Raw genomic sequence first — 26,012 nt, 5'->3', positions numbered from 1 at the left:
CTGACTCACCAAAACCCATAATGCTGGCATCAGCGGCTGCCTCTTGAAACCCAAAGAAATACTTTTGAGAGTGCCAGGTCTGGAATCAGGAAGACTCATTTTCCCAAGTTCAGATCTGGCCTCAGACAAAAAACATGTTTTCACTTGTTACTTAAATACTGCATCCAGCCTTCCCAGGTCAGTAATCTTAATAGTCACCCCAAATCAACCAACAAGAATTTATTATCTACTATGAAGCAAACAGGAATGAAAACAAGATTTTATGTAATACCCTCCTTGATAATATAACTTACTAGTTATATGACCCTGGGTAAGTCACTTAACCCTGCTTATCTCAATTTATTTATCTGTAAAATAAGCTGGAGAAGAAAATGGCAGACCACTCTAGTATCCTTGCCAAGAAAACGTCAAATGGGGTCTTAAGGAGTTGCACATGACTGAATAACAAAAAATCTTTAGAAAATATTAAAAGGGTTGTATGCTTGCTTCAGGATAGGAGGGTAACAAGAAACTTGGAGATTGTTCTTATTCTGTAATAGTGTTTGAAGAGTAAGTGTGAATGTCTACCTCCAGAGAGAAGAGATAGAAACATGAATTTTTTTTTTAAATGACTACTACAAGGCAGACACTTGGGAAAGGAAAGAGAAAAATAAAACTTGGTCTCAGGCTAGAAGGGAAGAAGCAGGCCCTTAAGAAAGAACAAGGGAGTGGTCCTACAAGAAGTAGTCTCGGATTTATTTATATAGGTTGAAAGCCTTGTACCTGTTATAAGGAAGAGAGGGTTTTGATGAGAGGTGGTCTGCAGGGGAGAAATGCAGGAGGAAAAAGATTATAGAATGTGGAAGTAGGGGGTTGAGACTGTTAACTGGGGTTTGGGCTGTCTCTCTGGATTTACCTGGGGAGACCGATTGCCTTTCCTGTAGTTGTTGTTCTACCCTGATTTTCCCATCCTACCTGCTACCTTGCTGTTACCTGCTGTGTTTTCCTGTTGATCTTGAACATCTGCCTATCTTGACTGTAAGACCAGGTCTGGGATCCTTTTGGATCCAGGACCTATCTTTGGGCCCTGCCTAACTGCCATTGACCACTACCTCTAATACCACCTGGGGGGTGGGGGGTTGGGGGGTTAGTGCAAATTTAGGTAGATAAGGGACTGGGGTTTACTTTAGGTCAGAGAGGTGAGAATTAACATAGATCTAACTCATTAGATCTGAGAAATTTTAGTTACTTGATATTAGTATTAAGGTCATCCTAATTCCCCTTTATCCTTTTCTTTTAGAATAAACACAACTTCCCTGTTATTAAGTAGTCTGTGTGTATTGGGGTTTCTCTTGGCCTTCCCAAACTACAGTTATCAATTTGATATTGGTCCAAATCTATTCATCAGATCCCATCACCAATACTACCCTATTATATACCCTAACAGGGTTTTGAAATTATTTGCATTTACTATTCATTGAAGTTAGTTATTTAAATGTAAAATGCTTTCAATATAAGAAATGCCCATTATTTAGAATGAGAAAAAAAAATAGACCTCGCCTTCACCCACCAGCAGCTATGGAAATGCCAGGAGAGTAGAGATGCTCTTACCCACACCATTGGACTCCAGGATCAGGGTCACCACACAGAAGAGGTTCACATTAGCATTATAGACAACAAATGCCACAAAGAGAGTTCTAGTATGTTTATCTAGCCAGTGGCTCTGCTTCAGGTGTTGAAGAGTTCTAGGGGAAGCAGAGGAAAAAGGGGGCTAATTACCTAACCCTCCAGCTCCTAGAAGGAAAAATGCCCTAGAGTTTCTTGGTGTATTCTGCCTTTTGGGTGACTAGCATTTTTATTTTTTATGAAATTTGCATTTGATTACAAATGCTAATATTTCTATCAGCGTTGGCAAAAAGAAGCATAATCTGAATATGGAATTGGTAGATGCACTAATAAAAGTCATTTAATACCTAGGTGGTAGGTATTAAATGTAACTAAACATTTCAAGAACCAAGTTAGAGGGCATTATTATGTAACTGTGCAGATGAGTTGTTGATGTGGACACCTTAGTTTTCATTTGAAGCACTGAGCTATTTAATATTTAGGGATCAGGTTCAGGATCATTATTTGAGTAATTTGGCTATCCCCTCCCCATTTTCAAGAAGATTAAGTGTTTGAGTGTTATAGTTTTGTAGACAGAAGGGATATTTGGGGATCAACTAGGTTAGACAGTTTAAATGACTTGTCTACATTCATATAATAAGTGACAGACCCAGAACTTGAAACCAGCTTGTTGGACACCAAATCGAGTACTTTTTCATATGGTGATTGAAACCTTCATTTGATACACACTGAACTATTCCTTGGATCTTTGATAATTTTGATTTTAATTTAATGATTTAATTTTAGCATATGATATTCTGGTAGACAAACTATTCATGAAGAAAGTCTAGCTCAAGGGATGATTTTGCGGTCTGGTCAAATTTGAGTTAGTTATACTTGAGCACTCTGTGCCCATAGGTGAAAAAGAAAATATCTTACCAGAACAATGATGAATTTTTGCCCAAACCTGAATGTCCCTGTAGATTGAGACAAAACCTAGCTTTGTATCTAAAAGTTAAATTTCCATGAAAAAAGAAGTAAAGTCCCTGAAACAGTATTAGCAAAGGAAATAGACAAGGTATCTGTCAACCTGGATTTACAGTATATTTTGATGGCTCTCAAATGCCCAATCTCAAGAATGGATAGAAAGCCACATCCCAGAGCCTTTGTTCAGATTTGCTTACCTCTTAGCATCCTCAGAGCTGTTCCCAAGGGCAACAACATAGCCTCCTCCTGAGTAGATAGCAAACTGTCCTTCAATAGGATATCCATCTAAGGCTTCCTCACTTTGATAACACCAAATGCTGTCTTTTGTGCTATTTAGATCAAGAGGGGCCCAGTTAACTCCATAATTCTTTTGATCTTCCTCATGATGTTGATAATAGGACTTCATTTGTTTGCTAGGAGAAATTTTATTTGGAAAGAGCACAATATCAGGAATGCGGATCTGGCGAATTTGGATGTCGCTTACAAGGAAGGAATTTCCATCAGCAATAAAACCTAGAGAAAAAATTCATTAAAGCATCTAGTTAAGTGGGAGAAGATAGCACTAGACAGTTAATTGGAAAACCTGGAGCAATGGGAATTGTACCACTAATCCTGAAGATTTCAGTAACATTTTATAAAGAAACTAATCAAATGAAAAAATGATCACTTGTAATAACATTAATATGAAACTACAAAAAATCCATGTGTCCAATGTTTGGGAAATTTCTGAGTATATGAATATGACCAATAATTATTGTACTCTAATGGCAAATATGAAGAAAACAAATGTGAGAAGACAAAAAGTGACAGTTAAGAAAAGAATGTGAACAATATATAACCATCAATTATGTAACAAATTAACAGCAACAAATAACTACACAGAAGACATTTTTATTGGTAGTTTGTTGAAATTATACATTTAAGAAACAAATTTCGACTTTCAGGTAAATATGGCAGCAGTGTCAATGCAGGACTCTTCCTCTTCTCATCTCCTACTGATAAATACTACCTCAAAAGGCCAAAAATCCCAAATTCATATGCACGAAGGGACTTCATAGTGGGGTGCAGCATTGAAGGTACGTGGGATTTGAGCATTTCCACACTATGGGGGGGGGGGAATAGCTTCCATCAAAGCATGAGCTGATCAGCCCTCCCCCACCCCAAACAGTGTGCTAGAGTCAGTGAGTGAGTGAGGGGCACCTCTAGGTCCTTGGCAGCTGCCCAATACCACCAAGGACTTACCCCTGAGAGCGACTAGACTTAAGACCCTAGCAGACTGGAGAGTATAGACCTTGGGCGCAGAGATAGCACAGGCAAGGGCAGGTGGCAAACCATAGAACCTTCGAATTCTCAAGAGGTGGACTCAGGCAAACACCTCACTCCTTAGCTCCATACACAGAGAGCCTGCCCTTCTCAGACTTCTGACTGGAAAGGGAAGGAAAAATCAGCATAGTGATGGCAAACAATGCCCAGGTAAAACAACCTCCTGATACCAAGAGGAACAAGAAGGGATTGACCCTAGGTAATTTTTATGGAGGAAAAATCCAGACTACAGAGGAAATGGTAGAAGTGGATGAACAAATAAATGCATCCAAACCTTCCAGAAAAAAATGGAAATTGGCCAAAAGCTCTTGAATTTAAATCTGAGCTTATGAGAAAGATGGATGAATTGTGGCAAGAAAAGTGGGAAATAGTTCAAAAAGAAAGTAACAGTTTAAAAGACAGGAATTCCCAACTGGAGACCAAAATTAAACAGCTGGAAGCCATGAAAAGCATCATAGACCAAACTGAAAAGGCAAAAATCAAAAGATTAAAGCAGAAAATCAAAAGATTGTAGCAGAATACCAGTCTTTAAAGACCAGAATTGGGCAATTGGAAGCCAATGATCTTGCAAAACAGAAAGAATTAATAAAGCAAAGTCAAAAGATTGACAAAATAGAAGGAAACATGAAATATCTCACTGAGAAGATGACTGATCATGAGAACTGGTATTGAAGAGACAATTTGAGAATAAACATCATACTACAAAAGAAATTTTCCAAGAAAACTGCCCCGATGTTCTTGAACAAGAGGGCAAAATAGACATTAAAAGAGTTCATAGAGCACCCTGTACACTAAATTCTCAAAAGACAACCTGCAGTAATATAATAGCCAAATTCAAGAGCATTCATGCCAAGGAGAAAATTTAATAAGAAGCCAAGAAGAAACAATTCAGATATCAAGGAGCACCAATCAGGATTACACAAGATTTGGCAGCTTCCACACTAAAGGACTACAAGGCTTGGAATATGATATTTAGAAAGGCAAGAGAATTAGGTCTTCAACCAAGGATCACCTACCCATCAAAACTGACTATAAAATTGACTTCCAGGGGAAAATTTGGGCATTCAACAAAATAGAGAATTTCCAAGTATTTGTAAAGAAAAGACCAGGACTAAGCAGAAAATTTGATATCCAAACACAAAAATCAAGACAAAAATGAAAAGGTAAATAAGAGAGGGGAAAGGCAAAAAAGTTTTTTTTTAATTTAAATTTTCTTTAAGGGCTTCAATAAGATCAAATTGTTTATATTAATATATAGAAAAATATTTGTAAACTCTAAAAATTATGTTCACTATTACAGTATTAAGAAGAATCATTAATAGGTAGAGATTGGGGTAATAAGTGGTCTGAGATGATATGCAAAAAAAAAAAAGGGAGGGGGGAATAGAAGATGGTACCAAGAGAAACTTGAAGGAATACAATAAATAGGATAATTTATATCACACAAAGAGGTGCATGGGAAGGAGAGGGGAAGAATATTATAAGTAGAAGAGGAAGAGAGTGCTAATGTATAATACTTAAACCTTACACTCAGTGAAATCAATTATAAGAGGAAAGAGTATTTAGATCCATTGGGGTTTCAAATTCTATCTTACCCTACAGGGAAAGGGAAAAGGGAAAAACTAAGGGGGGGAGTGGGGCGGGGAGTTCAAAAAGGGGGGAGGGAACTTAATAGACCTTAAAAAAAAAGAAGATGGTAACAAAAAGGGAGGGGGGCAGAAAGGGAAGTATAATAATGGTGGGGTTTAGGAGGACTAAGTAAAAGCAAACCACTGGTTTAAAAGGATAAAGCAAAAGAAAGGGCAGAACTAGGAGAGGATATAAAAATGGAATACACAAGTGGCAATCATAACTCTGAACATGAATGGAATTAACTCATACATAAAACAAAAGCAAATAGAAGAGTGGATTAGAAACCAAAATCCTACCATATGTTGTCTACAAGAAACATACATGAGGCAGGTAGACACCCATAGGGTAAAAACTAAAGGCTAGACCAAAATCTATTGGACCTCAACTTAGAAAAAGAAGGCAGGAGTTGCAATCATGATATCTGACAAAGCCAAAGTAAAAATAGATCTGATTAAAAGAGATAGGGAAGGTAATTACATCCTGATAAAAGGCAGTATACACAATGAGGAAATATCAGTACTCAACATGTATGCACCAAATATAATAGCATCCATATTTCTAAAGGGGAAACTAGTAGAGTTGAAAGAGGAAATAGATAGTAAAACTATACTAGTGGGAGACCTGAACCTTCCTCTATCAAATCTAGATCAATCAAATGAAAAAAATAATAAGAAAGAGGTAAGAGAAGTGAATTGAAATCTTAGAAAAATTAGAGTTAATAGATAAATGGAGAAAAATAAATAGGGACAAAAAGGAATACACTTTTTCAGCAGCACATGTTACATTCACAAAGATTGACCATGTACTAGGGCATAAAAACATGGCAAATGTGCAAAAAATCAGAAATAATAAATGCAACCTTTTTAGATCATAATGCAATAAAAGTAATTAGTAAGGGTAAATGGAGAGCCAAAACAAAAATTAATTAGAATTAAATAATATGGTTCTCCAAAATTGGCTAAAGAAAAAATCATAGAAACAATAATTTCATTGAAGAAAATGACAATGATGAGGCATCTTTTCAAAATCTATGGGATGCAGCAAAAGCAGTACTTGGGGAAATTTATATCCTTGAGTTCATATATTAACAAATTAGGGAGGGCAGAGGTCAACTAATTGGACATGCAAATCAAAAAACTTAAAAGTGAACAAATTAAAAATCCCCAGATGAAAACTAAATTAGATATCCTAAAAACGAAAGGAGAAATTAATAAAATCAAAAGTGAAAGAACTATTGAATTAATGAATAAGACTAGAAGCTGGTATTTTGAAAAAACAAATAAAATAGACAAAGTACTGGTCAATCTAATAAAAAGGAAAGGAGAAAACCAAATTAACTATCATAGATGAAAAGGGAGACCATCTCTAATGAAGTGGAAATTAAGGCAATCATTAAAAATGGTTTTGCCCAATTGTATGGCAATAAATATGGCAATCTAAGTGATATGGATGAATATTTATAAAAATATAAATTGCCTAAATTAACAGAAGAAGAAATAGAATACTTAAAATAACCCCATATCAGAAAAAGAAACTGAACAAACCATCGAAGAACTCCCTAAGAAAAAATCCTCAGGACCTGATGGATTCACAAGTGAATTCTATCAAACATTCAAAGAAAACTAATCCCAATACAATACAAACTATTTGACATAACAAGCAAAGAAGGAGTTCTACCAAATTCCTTTTATGACACAAAAACGGTACTGATTCCAAAGCTAGGCAGGTCAAAAACAGACAACTACAGACCAATCTCCTTAATGAACACAGATGCAAAAATTCTAAATAGAATACTAGCAAAACGATTCCAGCAAGTGACCATGAGGGTTATTCGTTATGATCAAGTAGGATTTATACCAGGAATGCAAGGATGCCTTAATATTAGGAAAACCATTCACATAATTGACCATATCAACAAGCAAACCAACAAATATCATATTACTATTTCAATAGATGCAGGAAAGGCATTTGACAAAATACAACACTCATTCCTATTGAAAACAATAGAAAGTATAGGAATACAAGGGCCTTTCCTAAGAAAAATAAACTATATAACTAAAACCATCAGCAAGTATCATCTGCAATGGGGATAAATTAGAAGCATTCCCAATAAGATCAGGAGTGAAACAAGGATGCCCATTATCACCTCTATTATTTAACATTATTACTAGAAACATGAACAGTAGCAATTAGAGGAAAAAAAAAAGAAATTGAAGGTATTAAAATAGGCAGTGAGGAGACCAAGCTATCACTCTTTGCAGATGATATGATGGTCTACTTAAAGAATCCTAGAGAATCAACTAAAAAGCTAGTCAAAATAACAACTTTAGCAAAGTTGCAGGATACAAATAAACCCACATAAGTCATCAGCATTTCTATATATCTCCAACACATCTCAGCAGCAAGAGTTAGGAAGAGAAATTCCATTTAAAATCACCTTAGACAATATAAAATACTTAGGAATCTATCTGCCAAAACTAACAGACACTATTTGAACACAACTACAAAACACTTTATGCACTAAATAATTGGAAAAACATTAATTTCTCATGGGTAGGATGAGTTAACATAATATACATAATAACATAATAAAAATTACAATCCTACCGAAACTAATTTACTTATTTGGTGCCATTCCCATCGAACTACCAAGAAACTTTTACAGAATTAGAAAAAAACCATAACAAAGTTCATTTAGAAGAACAAAAGATCAAGGATAATTGGGGAAATAATGAAAAAATGTGAAGGAAAGTGGCCTTGCAGTATCAGATCTCAAACTATACTATATAAAGCAGTGGTCATCAAAACAATATGGTACTGGCTAAGAGACAGAAAGGATCAGTGTATTCTACTTGAGTTAAGTGACCTCAGCAAGACAGTCTATGATAAACTCAAAGATCCCAGCTTTGGGGACAAAATCCACTATTTGACAAAACTGCTGAGAAAATTGGAAGACGGTATGGGAGAAATTGGGTTTGGATCAACATCTCACACCCTACACCAAGATTAAACTCAGAATGGGTGAATGACTTCAATATAAAGAAGGAAACTATAAGTAAATTAGGCGAATATAGAATAGTATACATGTCAGACCTTTGGGAAAGGAAAGATTTTAAGACCAAGCAAGAGTTAGAAATAATTACAAAATGTAAAATAATTTTGATTACATTAAATTAAAAAGTTTCTGTACAAACAAAACCAATGCAACCAAAATAAGAAGAAAAGCAAGAAAATGGGAAAAAATCTTTATAACAAAAACCTCTGATGAAGGTCTAATTACTCAAATTTATAAAGAGCTAAATCAATTATACAAAAAATCAAGCCATTTCCCAATTGATAAATGGGCAAGGGACATGAATAGACAATTTTAAGATAAATCAAAACTATTAATAAGCACATGAAAAAGTGCTCTAAATCTCTTATAATTAGACAAACACAAATCAAAACAACTCTGAGGTACCACCTCACACCCAGCAGATTGGATAACATGACAGCTAAGGAAAGTAATGAATGCTGGAGGGGATGTGGCAAAGTTGGGACATTAATACTTGCTGGTAGAGTTGTGAATTGATTCAGTCATTCTGGAGGGCAATTTGGAACTATGCCCAAATGGCACTAAAAGACTGCCCCTTTGATCCAGCCATAGCACTGCTGAGTTTGTACCACAAAGAGATAATAAGGAAAAAGACATGTACAAGAATATTCATAGCTGCGCTCTTTGTGGTGGCCAAAAATTGGAAAATGAGGGGATGCCCTTCAATTGGGGAATGGCTGAACAAATTGTGGTATATGTTGGTGATGGAATACTATTATGCTCAAAGAAATAATGAACTGGAGGAATTCCATGTGAACTGGAACAACCTCCAGGAAGTGATGCAGAGTGAGAGGAGTAGAACCAGGAGAACATTGTACACAGAGACGGATATACTGTGGTACAATCAAATGTAATGGACTTCTCTATTAGTAGTAATGCAATGATCCAGAACAATTTGGAAGGATTTATGAGAAAGAACACTATCCACATTCAGAGGAAAAACTGTGGGAGTAGAAACACAGAAGAAAAACAACTGCTTGATCACATGGATTGATGGGGATAGGATTGGGGTTGTAGACTCTAAATGATCACCCTAAGGTAAACGTCAATAATATGGAAACAGGTTTTGATCAAGGACACATATAGAACCCAGTGGAATTGTGTGCTGGCTATGGGAGGGGGTTGGGGGAGGTGAGGGAAAGAACATGATTTTTGTAACCAAGGAAAAATATTCTAAATTGACTAAATAAAATAAAAAAAAACAAATATCATTTATGGATTATCTTTCTAATTATGTTTCTGTATTAGAATTTTTTTTGTTGATGGCTACTTAGTTTAGAATAACAGTTGATTGTTTTAAATCACAGAAGAGATGTTTAAGGAGATACTTGCCAGTTTTAAAGTAACAGTGCTTTGCACATAGCTTAATAAATATTTGTCAAATTGTTGTTCAGTCTTTTTCAGTTGTTTCTGACTCTTCTTGACCCCCCCACATGGGATTTTCTTGGCAAAGATACTAGAGTAGTTTGCCATTTCCTTCTCTACCTTATATTACAAATGAGGAAACTAAGGCCAATAGGATTGTGACCAGTCCAGGTTCACATTGCTAGGAATTGTCTGAGATCAGATTCAAACTTGGAAAGATGACTCTTTCTGACTGTAGACTCAGCATGCTATCCACTGTCGCAGCTGGCTGTCCTCATTTGTTGAATTGCAGTATATAAAAGGTTAAAAATGGTAGGTTGTGGCTTAGTCTTCCACCTTATTAACAGATACCCATAGCAGAAGAGTGATCTTAAGTTGTTACTATAGAAAATTTAGTTAAACTCAAGGAAACTTGGGACCAGATCTTGAACCTCCAATGATTCCAAAGACCTGCAGTCACACTCTGGGAAGCCTAACCCGAAACAGCTGACCTTTAATATCTCCAAATATACAATATTTGTGAATGGTGGTCCATAAACTCTAGTACATTGTTTGTTGGCTGTTGTACTTTGTCAAAGAGAGCCAAAATAACATCACTAGATAATGTCTTTATACTTGGCACATAAATTGGATTTAAATGAAGCAGAGTTGCACAAAGTCTTCAGCCTTACTCTGTGTGAAGGAAAATAGTCCTATCTCAAGGAACGGTGGGTGTTACTCATCACAGAGTAATGTGCCATAGGCTGCTGTCCTCCGGTGTCAACGTCAGCGTGAATGACAACACAGCAGAGCCAATGTAACCATGGAACCAGGGAAGAGCCAATTGAATGTCACCATGGTACGACGTTTGAAAGGCAGTGGGCAAAGAGGGCTCTTAAACCCAGGTGGGAAGTGCACAGTGCTTTTGCTTGGCTTCCAGACCTGGGCTAACTGGTTCTCGAAGCTGTCCAGGCACTGGCTTATCTTAGCTCTTGACCTATGACGAGCTGCCATGCTGTTGCCGTTGACAGGGCCTTAGCCAGCCAGAAGGAAGTCATAGTACCTTCTGGTCTTATTATATACCAAATACAACCACATTTATTTTAATAGGATTTAAAAACAAAGTAGATGTGCATTAACTGTGGAATGGCTAAACAAAACATGAATGTAACGGAACATTATTGTTCCATAAGAAATGAGCTTAGGAGATGTGAACTGTTACAACTGAAGTATGAGAGCCAGGAAGACAACGTACATAATGACTACAACCGCAAGAGTGTAGAAACCGAAAGTTGTGTAACTATAATCACGTTTGGTCTCTAGGAAAAGTGGAGACAATGTTCTTTTTTCCCTTTCTTTGCAGAGGTGGAATAGAGGTGAAAAGAGGAGCCTAGGAATATAGCACATCATGTATACCATCAAACTTAGCTGATTGTGTTTTGATGAACTGCTTTCTCCCCTTACCCCTTTTTTTTCCCTCTTTCATTATATCCTTTGATATAAGGGATGATTCTTTGGGTGAAGAAGGAAAGAAATGAATGTGATAGGGTGGTTTAGTGGTTAGAGAGTCAGACCTAGAGATGGGAGGTCCTGAGTTGGAATGTGGTCTCAAGATATTTCCTAGCTGTGTGACCCTGGGCAAGCCACTTAACCCCAGTTGGCTGGCCCTTACCACTTGGGACCAATATTTAGTGTTGATTTTTAAGACAAAGCAAGGGATTTTTAAAAAGAGAAATGAAGGAGATACAAAACCAAGAATTAACAAAAAAAAAATGTAAAAGAGAGAAAACATGGGGAACCTAAGAACTAATGACACCAATTGTTCACCCTGCATTTAATTCAGCACCTATCATGGGCTAGGTATCATGCTAGGTGTTGGGGATACAAGAATCATAGTCCCCACCGTGTAACTCTTACCTCTGTAATCCCCATACAGGTTAGGAATGAGGGTGTTGTTAGTCCATCGATAGAAGTGCTTAATAAGCTTGATCTCTTCAAAATGCTTATTAATTCTCTTCCGGATGGCTTGATTGAAGTAAAAACTATTGTAATTCCTCTCGGAATAAGTGGAAATCATCAGCACCACAAGGAAGAGGATTTGTACTGTTGGATAGAGAAATCAGATGAGTGAATAAGAGGCTGTAGGAAAGAGTGCTTGATTTCTTAGCAATCTGCAAGCTATACTAAGAAATTGAAACTCCCTGCTAGGATTCTCCCTGTGACTATTTGCTATTCTCCCCCTAGATAGTTTTTCCCCCAGAAGAAGTAAAGTGTTTCCTATCTTCCATATAACAGTACCATTGTTGAGTTTGTTACAAGGCTTTATATAATTTATCTATGTATATATAATGTCTGAATTCACAAAGCGGGGTGTCACAAGGTAGCACCTGTCTTTCTAAATCTATGGATGTGTTTTCAGCTGGGTTGATAACAGTGAAAGGAAATCATAAACATAATATCTTATACTTTTTGAACCCTTACCTTCCATCTTGGAATCAATACTGTGTGTTGGTTCCAAGGCAGAAGAGAGGTAAGAGCTAGGCAATGGGGGTTAAGTGACTTGCCCAGGGTCACACAGCTAGCAGGTGTCTGAGGCCACATTTGAACCCAGGATCTCCTATATCTAGGCCTGGCTCTCAATCCACTAAGCCATCCAACTGCCCCCTTTTTAAGTGTATTTAAAAAAAAACACTTCTAAGTACTTTTATAATAATTCATTTTTCTTCTGTGAGATAAGTAAGACTTACTATTCCTATTTTTCACATAGGGAAAATGAGGTACAGAGAAATGAATTTTTGTCCAAGGAATTAACAGAGTTAGAAATAAAACGTGGCCCCTCCCTCTTGATTAGTAGTATTTCCATTTGACTTCTCTACCTATTAAACTTTATTATAGATAGGTGTTTGAGTTAAACAGATGCCTTCTCAGCTTTTTTTTCTGTTTGATTTGGAAGCGTGTTGCTGCCTCAACATCCTTCCATGTTCTTTTTCATACCACAAATGTCTCTTGTCATTCGGAACAGTTGTTTCTCTTTCCTGGTTCTTTCTGGAGCTTTAACTGAGCAGTTTATGGCAGGGGCCCTGTAGATAGGGTTGTTCTCATCTCTTAAACCAGGTGGTGACAAAGAGGGACATCTTGCTATCAACAACAAAAAAAAGAAGGGTGGAGGCAAAAGAAACATCATACTTTGGTGAAATGCTGATTGATTTAACCCTTGATGGAGGAAGGATCCTTAAATGTATAAATTTAATCCAACCCAGTATGCATTTGTTAAATGACTGCTATTGGTTTTGAGGTACACTACTAGGTCCTGGGGATACTAAGACAAAATGAAAATCAGTTTGATTTGATAATTAAGATAAAATGAAAATTGGTTTGGCTTGATAACATGTGCTAGAGAGTCTCCCATCTGAATTCAGTATGTCCTGGCTATAGTGTAACTGATCGAGCTAGCATAGTACAACTGGAAGTCAGTCCCTCAACATGTGCTTATTAGGCACCTAACATACATGAAGAAGGGACAGCTGGTGGCAGATAGAGCACCAGGTCAGGACCTAGGAAGACTGAGTTCAAATCTGGTCCTCCACCCTACTTAGTCTAACAAAAACAGGAATGTATACACCCATACTTAAGGATTAAGTATTTAGGAGGATGGCCTATGACAGACATGTGCTAGCAAATGACAAATCGGAAACAACTGACAGACCCCTGGGCTGTCCTAAGTCAAGCTTAAGCTACCACTGGTACATGTGAGACATAGGAAAGTGATGTAAAAACCATCTACATATTTTGCATCACTTCCTCTCTCCCCCTCTTTTGGTGGAGAGGTGGCTCTGGCAGCAGCTTGCTGAGCGTTTCGGCATCTTGGCGTGGTGGCAGCTATCGTCTGGTTTGGCGGTGAGTTTTCCTTGATACTATACTGGGAGAAGCTGAGTAGCCTAGTTCAGGTGAGGCATCTTCACTGAGCTCTCTCAGAGTTTGGGCTGCTTCTTTTCTCCTTTACCTTCCAAACACTATCCTCTTAGAAAAGCCTCTAATCTTCTTCAAAGACCTTGTGGTGGAGGTTTTTGAACTCCCTCTGGCACAGGCCAGGCAGGAGAAATCCTATACCCTCTTCTGTCTCTTCTCCTTAATTCCTTCCCTCTATATTAATTAAAATCACCATAAATTTCCAAACTGACTTGGGTATTTTATTTGGAATTTTCTCTGGAGACCAAATTAATTTAGATTAGGTCACAACCCTAAAATTATCCTTATAACACACTTACTGGCTGTAGGATTCAACCATGTTATTTAACTCTATTTGCCTCAGATTCCTCATTCATAAAAACATCTGGAAAAAGAAATGGCAAATCACTCCCAAGAAAACTCCAAATGGATATGACTGAACATGTATCAAGTATGTTGCTAAGTACCTACAACGAAGGACATTCCCTCAAGGAGCTCACAGCCTAATGAGGAAACAATAAACAAATGGACCATGTACAAGATAAATTGGGGGTCCTCTCAGCGGGAAGACACTCATGTTAAGGAGGATGGGAAAAGGCTCCTGCACAAGGCAGGACTTTTGCTAAGTCTTGAAGGAATTACCTAGGAGAGCCAAGATCTTTCTCATCTGTTGGTCCTTTTCTTTGTTGTGCCATGATAACCTTGTCATCAACAGTGATAAGAACAGTGTGAGTATCATCACCTGTACAAGAAAATATGAAATTTATTGCTGAATAGGTATTATAGGAGCAGGCAGGAGTTTAAATTTTTGGACAAAATGAGAATTGGTTATGATCAATGGATTCCAATATCTTTATTTTCATTACATTTATTGGTGTCAAACTTAAAAAGCATCTGATTTAACTATTTGTAAACTATCAATATAAAGTCCATAATAAAGGTGCTTTGGTATGTCCAATGAGTAAAGGGAATATTATCTTCCACACTACCTTATGAACAACTCTTGAGCATGATTGATAGAACAGCTTGCAATATTGGAAGGAAAGTAGACAGCTTGTGATAACTTGTAGAAGTTGCTGTTTAGTAGTAGAATTAGGACTAGCATCCAGGTTCAGATACTGAACATAAAAGAAAAAATAATTTGGCAAAAAGAAAAACCCAAAGTTAATTTGGTCTAGCATATCTGTAATCTTGGCATCTTTTTTTCCCCCTTTTCAAATGCCAGCATTAATTGTACCAATATAGAGAATAACCAAGCTCCTTTGGAGGTGTAGGGCTGTCAAGCTGTGTTAATTTGGCAGTTTTGTCAATGACTCAATAGTGAATCTACCTATGGTTTCACTGGTTTACAGAAATCCTGGTGAGTAATCTCCTACCAATAAAAGTAGGCACCTTCCCTGCAACTAATAATCTTGTTGCCTAAAGCTGCAAGAGTCTTAAGTGACTAGCCTAGGTCACATAGTCAGCATGTATCAGAATCAGGCCTGGAACTTAGGTTGTTTGCATTTTGTTTCTCTCATTAAACTGTGAACTCCTTGAGGGCCTAGACTTCCCTTCTCTCCCTTCTCTATATGTCCCGGGCAGCACAGTGCCTTTCATATAGTAGATATTTAATAAATATTTATTGACTTTGAAACCAGTTTTTTCCCTTACAACTCTCTATAAATGGCAGGTAGTTTTAAAAAATAGACTTTTAAAAGGAACTTTATAAAATGTGAGTTGAAAACATCAGTGTTGTCTTAATTTGTGTTTCTCTTATCATTAGTTATTTAGAGCATGTTTTCATATTGAATTAATAATTTACAATTCTCTTATAGAAACTATTTGTTAATATCTTTTGACAATTTACTTATTAGAGAATGGGTTTTAGGCTCATAGATTTGTGTCAATTCCCTCTTTATTTTAGATACCAGATTTTTGTCAGTGAGAGTGATTAAAAGAATTTCCCCCCACTTAGTTTCTTTTTTTAATCTACATTGATTTTGTTAGTGTAAAAACTTTTTAATTAAATTGTTTTTAATTTTCACTTCTATTCTTTATTCAGTTTAGCAATTCTTCCCCATCTATAATCATGAAAAGTGCTTCCTTCTATTTTTTTTTTAACCTAACCTTTAGTATTTAGGTCAATGTCCATTTAGAGTGTTGTATAAGATGCTGGTCTAAATCTAATTTCTGCCAAATTAGTTTCCAGTTTTCCAAGTAGTTCTTATAATATAGGAGCACTTTCCCTTGAATTTGTTATTGGATTTATCAAAATGAACTACTTTTTGTTAAATTGCTTTTGTTTTTGCTTATCTAGTCTATTCCATTGCATGCATTTTCTATTTCTAACTACCACCAAATAATAGGATTTTAGGTTTCATAATGCTCTGCTCCCCTCATTTCAATTAAGAAAACTTTTCCCCTTAAACCTAAGTCTTCCTAGCTCAAGGTCAGCTCCCTATCCATTATATCACACTGCTGTTAAGGGTACATACAGAGCAGGGATTTTAAACTATTTTTCTGTTATAGACCTCTTTAGCAATCTGGTAAAACCTGTAGATCCCTTCTCAAAACAATGTTTTGAAATTCATAAAATTAACTCAATATTACAAAGAAAACTTATTTTATAAACATATGTGTGCACACATATATTTAAAGTTCATGGAATTGAGATTAAGAAACCCTTCCTTTTCTAGATTTTTATTCTGCCACATGCCTTTTCCTATTATAATATTTTGACTAGTTTTATAAAACATCTTCATAATCTGGTATAGCACTAAAACTACATATTAATTTCAGTCACAGTGTCATTTTTAATAAATTCCCACTTACTTTCACTGGCTGAATTATGAAGATATTTTGCAGGATTGAGAGTACCATTGAAATGACCCAGCTGGTCGCTTGATCTCTGTTCAAATCTAGGCTATAAAGGGCTGTGAAAAAGGCAGAAACTAGGCTTGTAACACCCAGAAGAAGCCAACAGATATAAATGGACCATTTGGGGAGGGAGTTCATGAAGGCAGGCTTTTCTTCCTCTGAGTCCAGCATAGGGAAACTTGTGATATCACTAAAGAGAAGAGATTGAGGTCAAGAATCTTGCATTAAATGATATAGAAAGAGGAAAGTAGGAAACAAGCAGGCAGGAAGGATACTTTTACCTGGATGAGCCCTGTGCCATGGAAAGAATCTGAGTTTCTACCAGCTCCCTGAGTCTTTCCAGCTGGCTCACAGAATATAGGACGTCAGGGGCCTTTCTGGTTGGGCTTGCCACAAGTGTACTGCACAGAAATTGCAGTCTCTCCAGAACTTTAAGCAGGTAATGATTTAAATTGCGGAGGTTTTCTGGAACTTCTGAAAGCACATTCCATATGGATGTGAGCATACTTCTCAAAGATGGAGGGCTTCAATTAAGTTAAAATTTCCTTTCTACCTTTGATGAGCTGTACTTGGTGCTTTTCAACAGTCATTCAACTCTAAGGAGCTCAAAGACACCAAGGATTTAAAATGATTAAAGAAACTACACTTTCCCCCTCCAATCAGTACAAATTTATTAAGTACCTATAATGTGCCAGGAATTGGGAATACAGATGCAAAACTGAGTGGGGATAGTCTGAGAGTTGAAGGAAGCTGGGAATTCTAAGAGAGGGCATTTCCATTATACTTGGCAGCCTGTGCCAAGGCATGTCAAAAGACAACCTCGCAGGATCTTATTTGTAGGGACACTTTATACGGGAAATATACTAAGATAGTCATTGTGAGAATCGAATTTGTCCCAGAACTAATTGCCTTAATCATATGATCTTAACAGTCACCGGAAATAAATAGGGAGTGGCTATAATTTCCTAGAAGAAGTAGGACAATTGATCTCCTGTGATCCCAGGAGATATTTCAATGGAATCATTATCAACACTACTTCATAGCCTTAGAAAAAAATCCTTGTTCAAAGTGGAAAAATGTGTTTTTTCAGTAATTGGAATATCTAATCAAGAGATCTGGGCTCAAAGAATTAAAACCAGCAAGAGGTAAAATGACTCTTCTAGGTAGGTAAGTGGCCAGAAACAGTGGGAAGGAAAGGAGAGAAAAGGGGCCAGCTCATTAAAAAAAGCACTTTACCATTTTCAAGAGAGGACCCTGTCTGCTGCCATTGACCTCCTCGCCTTTCTAGATGACAACGAATGAGGCTTGACAACACTTTGATGAGTTCTGTAACACTGTCAGAACTCCAGCTGGAGCCTTCCCACTCTGTAGGCAAGCATGCATTTTTCATGTGCAAAAATCCCACTGTTTCCTTTAACTCCTGAAAGTGGATTCAAGATGAAAAAAGTTAGTGGCCCCTGCATCTTTTCCCTAAATTAAGAGCCATCCTACCCAAGGTGTCAGAAGAAACCCTAAAGAGTAAAGCTGTGCCTTTTGTTGTGGAAAAAAGTCTGGGATGGTGCTTCGTCATCATATATTAAGTTGGAAGGGGCCTCAGTCCAGCTCCCTCCATAACAGAAGGAACTGAGGTTGAGGCACTTGTCCAAGGGCACACAGCTCCTAAGGGTCCAAGGCAGGATGTAAACTCCAATGTCCTTTCCTCCTAGGCACCAGCGCAGGGAGCAGCTGTAAATATCATCCCTATTTTACAGGTCAGAAAGCACAGGGGCTTCCTTGCTCGAGGTCCACAGCTACTAAATGCCAGAGCTGGGACTTGGATCTGGTTTGTGTCTGGTGGAGAAAGATACACATTTGAAATCAGAGAATCTGCTTGTGTGTTGGAGGGCACGAACTAAAATAGCTAACGTTTGTATGGGCTTGAACATTGGGGTTTGACGAGTCTGTGAATAAACACCCACATGTGCATTATTATTGGTTTAATAATTTCATCCCCAAAGACCACAAGGGTTCTTTCCTGAGATGGTGATAAGGAGGACATTTTGTTTTAAAGAAGATATTTATAGAATATGTCATTTTGTGAGTTCCAAATCCTGCGGCTAGTATGTCTTAAGAGCTTATGAAGAACATATAAATCAATGGCTTTGGGGCAACTAGTGGCTGAGTGGATCAAGAGTAAGGCCTGGAGTTGGGAGGTCCTGGGTTTAAATCTGGCCTCAGACACTTCCTAGCTGTGTGACCCTGGGCAAGTCACTTAACCCCCACGGCCTAGCCCTTACTGCTTTCTGCCTTGGAACAAAAACACAATATTGATTCTAAGATGGAAGGTAAAGGTTCTTAAAACAAACAAACAATGGCTTTGAATGCTTTACTACAAACAATAAAAAAAAAATTAGGGGTAGTAATTAGATAATGAGTACTTGAGCACACTGTCCACACTGGCTGGGAAGTTCATAATGTCTCTAAATCAATTGTTGGTGAGTCTTCAGAAAGGCAACATTTGCATCCAGAAGTCGAGTATAGAGTTCAATTTTTTTTTTAATTAAGACGTCTTGTTCCTTTTCTGACAGGTCAGAGCTCTATTTGAACTTTAGAAACATCCATTAAAATATCTCCCCCTTTTGCCAGTAAATACTGTTTTCCCATTGTTATATTTTTTGGTTTTTTACAGAAACTGATTCTAATCCGGCCCAGGGATCCTAAAACATTGAAGGTGTGGGTATGGGTGGGGAAATTTATCTTTGGTAATTTCCTATTCTAAATAACTACTCTTGCTACTAAAATACTAACCTCAGTTGATTTTGTGCCACAGAAGAGTGAAAATGTTATTAAAATATAAATGCAACAATTTGGAAATTGCATGGTATTTTGCAAACATTTCAGATTTTTTCACCCCCTAAATGTTAGTGCTTCTGGAACAAAGTCCTGATGGCCTCACCTCAGATTTCTGGTGTGATCGAAAAGGAGAGATCTATTCATGTGGCTCAGAACTTACCTCAATTATTTTTTGAGTAGTTACAGACCCCAAAGATGTGTCTGAGGTGAAAGAGGCCTCAGGGGGAAAGAGATGAAGTGGAAGTTTCTCCTGTGGCAGAATCAGTGGGAAGATTCTCCCAATGATAAGATTGATAGGGAAGAGGATGGAAGCAGTTTGGATGCTGATGAACAATTCAGACAAGGTCACAGCAAAAGGTCCAACTGAAGGAAGACAAACAGTACTCAGCTGTACTATGCACAATAACACCACCATAAAAACATTCCTACCTTCCAGGTCACATCTAGTTACTTTCTTTTTTTAAACCCTTACCTTCCACCTTAGAATCAATATTGTGAATCAGTCCTTCCTTGTGGGTTTGTTTTTATTAAACCCTTCTCTTCTGTCTTAGAATTAATACTATGTATTTATTGGTTCTAGGGCAGAAGAGTGGTAAGGGCTAGGCAATAGGGGTTAAGTGACTTGCCCAAGGTCACACAGCTAAGAAGTGTCTGAGGTCAGATTTGAAACCAGGACCTCCCATCTCTAGGCCTGGCTCTCAATCCACTGAGCCACCTAGCTGCCCCCTCCTTTGTTGTACAATATATTGGAATGCTCATTTTATTTGGTGTTTGTTAAGTCAATAGGGAAATAAAATGAAATTTTTAAAAATTCGTATATAGCAGCTTTCTTTATTACAGATTTGGCTGGAGATAGAAGAGTTCAAAGAACTTGTTGCTCTCTGTTGGTAGCTAAGAGAGAGTGCTGAACATAAAGTCAGGAAACCACAGATTCAAATATTCCCATAACCACCTGTGTGACTCTGGGCAAACTACTTAATCTCTTTCAGGCTTAGTTTACTTATCTATAAATTGAACAGAGTAGTAGTAGATACCCTTACCTCACAGGGTATATAAAGCTCTAAGGAAATGCTAATAAATAAAAGGAGATGAGAACAGAGAAACCCTTTCAGAATGTTTTGCTACCAGGCTATAAAAGAAAGGAGGAATTGAAGTAGAGTATTAGGGTCCTGGCTGGATTTACCCCTATCCTGTCCCGTCCTGTCCTCCTTGGTGCTCCTCAGTTTCCAAAACATGATGTTGATAACCATGTTACAAATTAGAAGGGTCATGCAACAAGAAAGTCTTTGGACCCTTGTGACCTGGTTCCAGGGGCTGAGGGTCACCATTGACAACCACAGGTGATCTTGTGTGAATTTTTCTACAATCATGGAGGAATATAAATTTCTGAAAAGAGAACACAGGAGATGAGAAACCAATAGGTTCGATCCTTTCACTCATTTTTAGGAACGGGAGGTTTTGGGGCACAGAATGGAAAGATTGCTGGGCTTGGAGGCAGGAGAGATGGATTTGAATCTTACCTCTAACCCTTTCTACCTCTGAGACCAAGGACAAATCACCTAACCTCTATGGACCTCAATTTTATAAGTGCTGTACGTACTGCACTCTTTGAATGTTAAAATGCTATAAAAATGTCCACTATTTCATGTAATAATAATGATGACCATGATAACTAGCATTTATAGAGCAGTTTAAGGTTTGCAAAGCACTTTACAAATACTATCTCATTTTATCCTCCCAATTCTGGAAGGCAGGTTCTATTATCTTCATTTTATAGATGAGAAAACTGAGGCAGATAGAGTTTAAGTTGTACCCAGTGACACACAGCTATTATGTGCTTGAGGCTGGACTTGAACTCAGGTCTTCTTGATTCCAGACCCAGCACTCTATCCACTGCACCACCTAGCACCATATTTCATATTATGAAGATAAAGCTCTTTTATTTCATCCTTTCAATCAGTGCTCAAAAATCACTAGAGTTCAAAAGTATGAATTAATCTCATCCCCATTCCTCACTTCTTACCTCTAATTTTTGCTTCTCTTTCTTCTCTTGAATAGGCTAAGAAAAGACAAGGGACTATTTGTTCAGATATACTTACTCAGCATTCCCTCATGAATACAAATTATTATGAAAATTATACCAAAAAAAAAGACCCAACAAAAAAACAAAACTAGAAAGGAGAGGCAAGAACTCTAAATTCCTTTCATGCTTTCAGACTGACTTAATCCCACCTTCATTTTCCTTGGGCTTTAAACACGTCAGGCAGTGAGTAAACATTTATTAACTACTTTACTATATGCCAGGCTCTGTACTAAATTCTGGTGATACCAAAAAAGGCAAAAAGTCCCAATCCCCAAGAAGCCCACAGTCTAATGGGGGAGACAACGTGCAAAAGATTATGAAGAAACAAGCTATAGACAGATTAATTGGAGAGAGTCGACAGAGGGAAGGCACTAGAGTTAACGCAGATTGGAAAAAGCTTCCCATAGCAGGTGGCATTCTAGCTGGAACTTGAAGAAAGACAGGGAAGCCAGAAGGCAGAGATAAGGAAGAATGTTCCAAGCATGGGGGAATCATCAATGAAAATGCCTAGACAAGACAGAGTGTCTTGTTTGAGGAACAACAAAGAGGTCAACTGTCACTGGATCGCCAAGGAAGAGAAAAATTGTTAAGTGTAAGAACAATGGTAAGGAGGATGGATGGACAGGCCATAAAGACTTTTTTTTTAAACCCTTACCTTCCATCTTGGAGTCAATACTGTGTATTGGCTCCAAGGCAGAAGAGTGGTAAGGGCTAGGCAATGGGGGTCAAGTGACTTGCCCAGGGTCACACAGATGGGAAGTGTCTGAGGCCAGATTTGAACCTAGGACCTCCCATCTCTAGGTCTGGCTCTCAATCTACTGAGCAACCCAGCTGCCCCCATAAAGACTTTTAAAACACAATCAGGAGTTTATATTTGATCCTGGTGGCCATAGGGAGCTGATGGAGTTCACTAAGTGGAGGAATGAGCTGTGCTTTAAGAAAATCACTTTGACAGCTGAGTGGAAGAAGATGGAATGGAAAAATATTCATGACAAGGCCATTCAGTGGGTTTTATTGCTTTAGTCAAAGCTTGACAAGTTGAAGTTCTGTGCCATTGTGATGACAAGTGTCAAGAGCAAAGATGGGATCTCTTTGGAGATTTTTGCAAAGGGGAAATCAAAAGACCTTGGGAATAGCTTGGATATGGAGGGTGAGAGATAGAAGTAGTCTAGGAGGGTTCCTTGGTTGTAAGCCCTGTGGGAGTAGAAGGATAATTTTTTTAATGGTTGAAGAAATTATGATTTATTATGGAATAACAAAATAGGACGAATTCAGAAAAAAACATGAAGATTTATATGGCCCAATATACCGGGGCCAAAGGAACAATAAACACAAGGGCTATAGGCTACAATAGTATAAAAGAAAACAACACTGAAGGTAGGAAACTCAAGTCAAATACAATGGACAAAGTTCAAAATTATTGAAGGACAGATAAAATTTTAAAAATTAAGTAACTTGACAATAATAGAGAAGTAGTAAAGAAGGGTTTGGGAGGAAAGGTCATGGATTCTGTTTTGGACACACTGCATTTAAGATGTCTACAGTATTTGTATTCTATATAAATCCATTATAAAAATATGTTCAGTGCCTTTATAGAGATCTCAGGTAAGATCCTGAAGGTCTCGTGAACCGAAAGGAAGTAGATATATCCATTAGAGATAGGAGCTATTGCAGAAATCATAGCAGTAGCCAAAAGGATGGAGTGAGACACCTGAGGGCCTTGGAAACATTACAGATGATATTTGACAGCATTCAGTGTTGGTTGTTATTTATCAGTAATACCTAAAGGAAAAGAGTTCTTTCTTTGAGATTGATGTGAAAACCTGGTCCTTTTGGCATTCACCCAGGTCAACGGCCAGCCAACAGTTGCATAAGAAATACCACTTCTTCCTTGTGACCAAATCACTGACAATTACTTGGTTTACATACCTGTCATGAAACAGAGCATCACATTATTAGAGTTAACATCACCTGTTTACTGAATACAAAAGAGGTGGACTTGACCTATCCGTGATGAGCCCATGTCATGACGGCACTGTCACTGAAAGCCCAAAGTGAACCCTGGCGTGCTGTGGAAATCAGCCTTGAATTTGTTGAGAGGTCCAAGGTTTGACTCCCAGCTTGGGTTCAGCATAAATGGGGAAATGTATTCAAATTCTCTGGGTCTCAGTTCATCTATCAAATGAAGGTGTTGGGCTAAATAATCTTCAAGAGCCCTTCTAGCTCTGTCCTTTGGTCCTAAGAAAAATAACCACCATTTGCATCTCCAATCAGGTCCTGATCTTTTCCTATCCCCAGAGGAACCCTTTACTATCTAAGAGGGGAACACTAATCTAATGGGAATATCTACTGGGAAATGGTTCATGGAAGCCTTGACCTAAAGGCTGAAGGATTAGGGTTTTATCCCAGGTGCTGAATTTAGAAGACTGGACAGTACTTGCAGATGAGTAGCAAAGAAACTGCTGGCCTTAGCTCCTGGTTAGCAAACAAAATTGGTTAAAATAAGCTACCAACTGGCTCCCATTCTTCTTGTCCTATCTTGATCAGATGGACCTTCACCAAGGCAGCACATTCTTTCTGTGGCTTCCCACCTTCTTTCTTCTCAGCCCAAATTTCTTCAGAAGAATCGTTGGGATTTCTGCCATTGCTGCTGCCTCACCCTTACCTCAATTATGGCTATATTTTTCTGTTATTTGCTCCATGTATAAAAACTTCCATCCACACTCTGTTACATGGAAAAAGCCTGGATTATGCACATCTCATTGACTACACAGTTTCATGTCTGGATAGCTACATCTCCCCACCTACACATAGTTTTATTAAGCACTTATGTGCCAGGAGGTAAGGGGAAAGAGATTTTGGAAATTTTTAGGTTTCAGGAGAACTAAAAGCAGGTCTTCTCCATAAAATAGTCAGAAACACTGTTGTAAATCTTAACTTTTTCTTGACTGATAGTTACTCCCCTTCCAAACAGCTACTCATTTTATCAGTCCTTGGCTCCCAGTATCATCATTTTTTAATCGCAAATCTGTGCTGGTCTCTTCTCCAAGATGTTGGTAATGCACATAGAAGAAAACCAACCTGAATAAAAAAGAAAATACTTGCCAGGATGGGCTGGTGCCAGAATTGTCATGCCAGAGTCGGATGCTATGCAACTCCCCTAGTGGGATTCTGGTGGTGAGAAGGAAGACATCTTGTGCCCCTCGTTCAAAGACAACTTTCTGGGGGTCACTCAGGTGGTGAGGATCACTCCGTCCCTCTGACCCATAAAGGATGAGAACAACCTTGAATTGGAGAAAGGAAGATTGAGACAAGAGCTTCTAATACTTGACATTTGGAGTTCGGTCCTAGTCTTAGACATTTCCTAGTTGTGTGACCCTAGGCAAGTCTCTTAGCCCATATTGCCTAGCCCTTTTCAAAACTTAATATCAATTCCAAGACAGAAGGGAGGGATAGGTTATGAAGGGCTTTTAATGCCAAACAGCAGATTTTATATTTGAGCCTGAAGGTGCTAGGGAGCCACTGGAGTTTATGAAGTAGGACAGAGGAGGAATGTGACATGGTTGGACCAACATTTTGGTTAAAATCATTTTGGTGCAAGAATCATGTAACCATGGAAAAAAATTTAAAAATTAAATAAAATTTTAAAGAATCCCTTTGGTGGCTAAATGGAGATTTGTGGCAGACACACCAGGGAGCAGACTATTGCAATACCCCAGGAGCAAGGTATTAGGGGGCAAAAGAGGGCACATGCGATAATGAAGAACGTTTGTCTCACCTTGGCTGTTGTAGCTGCCCTTCTACGATACCCAGTAAAGACTTGAATGAGGTAATGAGATTGAGAGTTGGGATAATTGTCTGCCAGGATGGTGACTTTCATCTGTAGGGTGACCAAGACCAGAAAAAATATTCTAGTATTCCCTTAAAATAACTTTTCCCCAAAATAGAAATGGGTAAAACTTACTGCCACAGAATTATTGATAAAAAGAGTCAGGGCAGAAGTATAGTGTCATGTAGGAAATATGCCCTAGGAGATAAGGAAGACTGGCTATCTAGAGCTATCTCTCTACATATTTACTGTGTATTTAAGTTACCATAGCAATAAAGAGCTGAAGTCTATATTAGACCCATAGCATCACTTGATTCTTCATCACTGATGATTGAATTTTTATGTTAATTTGAGAACTATCAAAATATTAGGGACAGTGTCCCATGGTAAGAAAACCAGATAGAAAGGAAATGCCCATCTTATTTGCTATTTGTAAAATTCAGAATTTTTTACAAAAGAAACAAAACATAAAAATGGCAAAACATAAATTTAGGTGG

At 37.8% G+C, this 26,012-nt stretch overlaps 1 protein-coding gene across 14 annotated transcripts in view; it reads right to left on the bottom strand.

Moving 5' to 3' along the window:
- The window catches only part of PKD1L3 (polycystin 1 like 3, transient receptor potential channel interacting), a 94,503-nt gene that overhangs the window by 7,669 nt on the left and 60,822 nt on the right, over positions 1–26,012 (bottom strand). For 10 of the 14 annotated variants that reach the window (XR_008917774.1, XM_056824242.1, XM_056824236.1 and 7 more), the window contains 14 exons: positions 25,465–25,566; positions 24,792–24,970; positions 23,469–23,615; positions 20,787–20,989; positions 19,764–19,966; positions 18,008–18,191; positions 17,053–17,245; positions 16,727–16,961; positions 14,902–15,030; positions 14,555–14,654; positions 12,959–13,102; positions 11,882–12,067; positions 2,769–3,084; positions 1,591–1,724 (listed from right to left, as the gene is read on the bottom strand). Coding sequence is in view for 13 of the 14 variants with exons in the window: in XM_056824242.1 (XP_056680220.1) it covers positions 1,591–1,724; positions 2,769–3,084; positions 11,882–12,067; positions 12,959–13,102; positions 14,555–14,654; positions 14,902–15,030; positions 16,727–16,961; positions 17,053–17,245; positions 18,008–18,191; positions 19,764–19,966; positions 20,787–20,989; positions 23,469–23,615; positions 24,792–24,970; positions 25,465–25,566 (2,455 nt within the window). In the remaining variant the exon portion in view is untranslated. The remainder of the gene's footprint in view (positions 1–1,590; positions 1,725–2,768; positions 3,085–11,881; positions 12,068–12,958; positions 13,103–14,554; positions 14,655–14,901; positions 15,031–16,726; positions 16,962–17,052; positions 17,246–18,007; positions 18,192–19,763; positions 19,967–20,786; positions 20,990–23,468; positions 23,616–24,791; positions 24,971–25,464; positions 25,567–26,012) is intronic. The other 4 variants (XM_056824238.1, XM_056824251.1, XM_056824256.1 and 1 more) reach the window with 2 other exon arrangements.

This window comes from Monodelphis domestica, chromosome 1, assembly GCF_027887165.1.
Source record: "Monodelphis domestica isolate mMonDom1 chromosome 1, mMonDom1.pri, whole genome shotgun sequence".
NCBI classification, from domain to species: Eukaryota; Metazoa; Chordata; class Mammalia; order Didelphimorphia; family Didelphidae; genus Monodelphis; species Monodelphis domestica.
The sequence above is the reverse complement of the archived record's forward strand: the minus strand, read 5'-3'. Positions and strand labels throughout refer to the sequence as shown.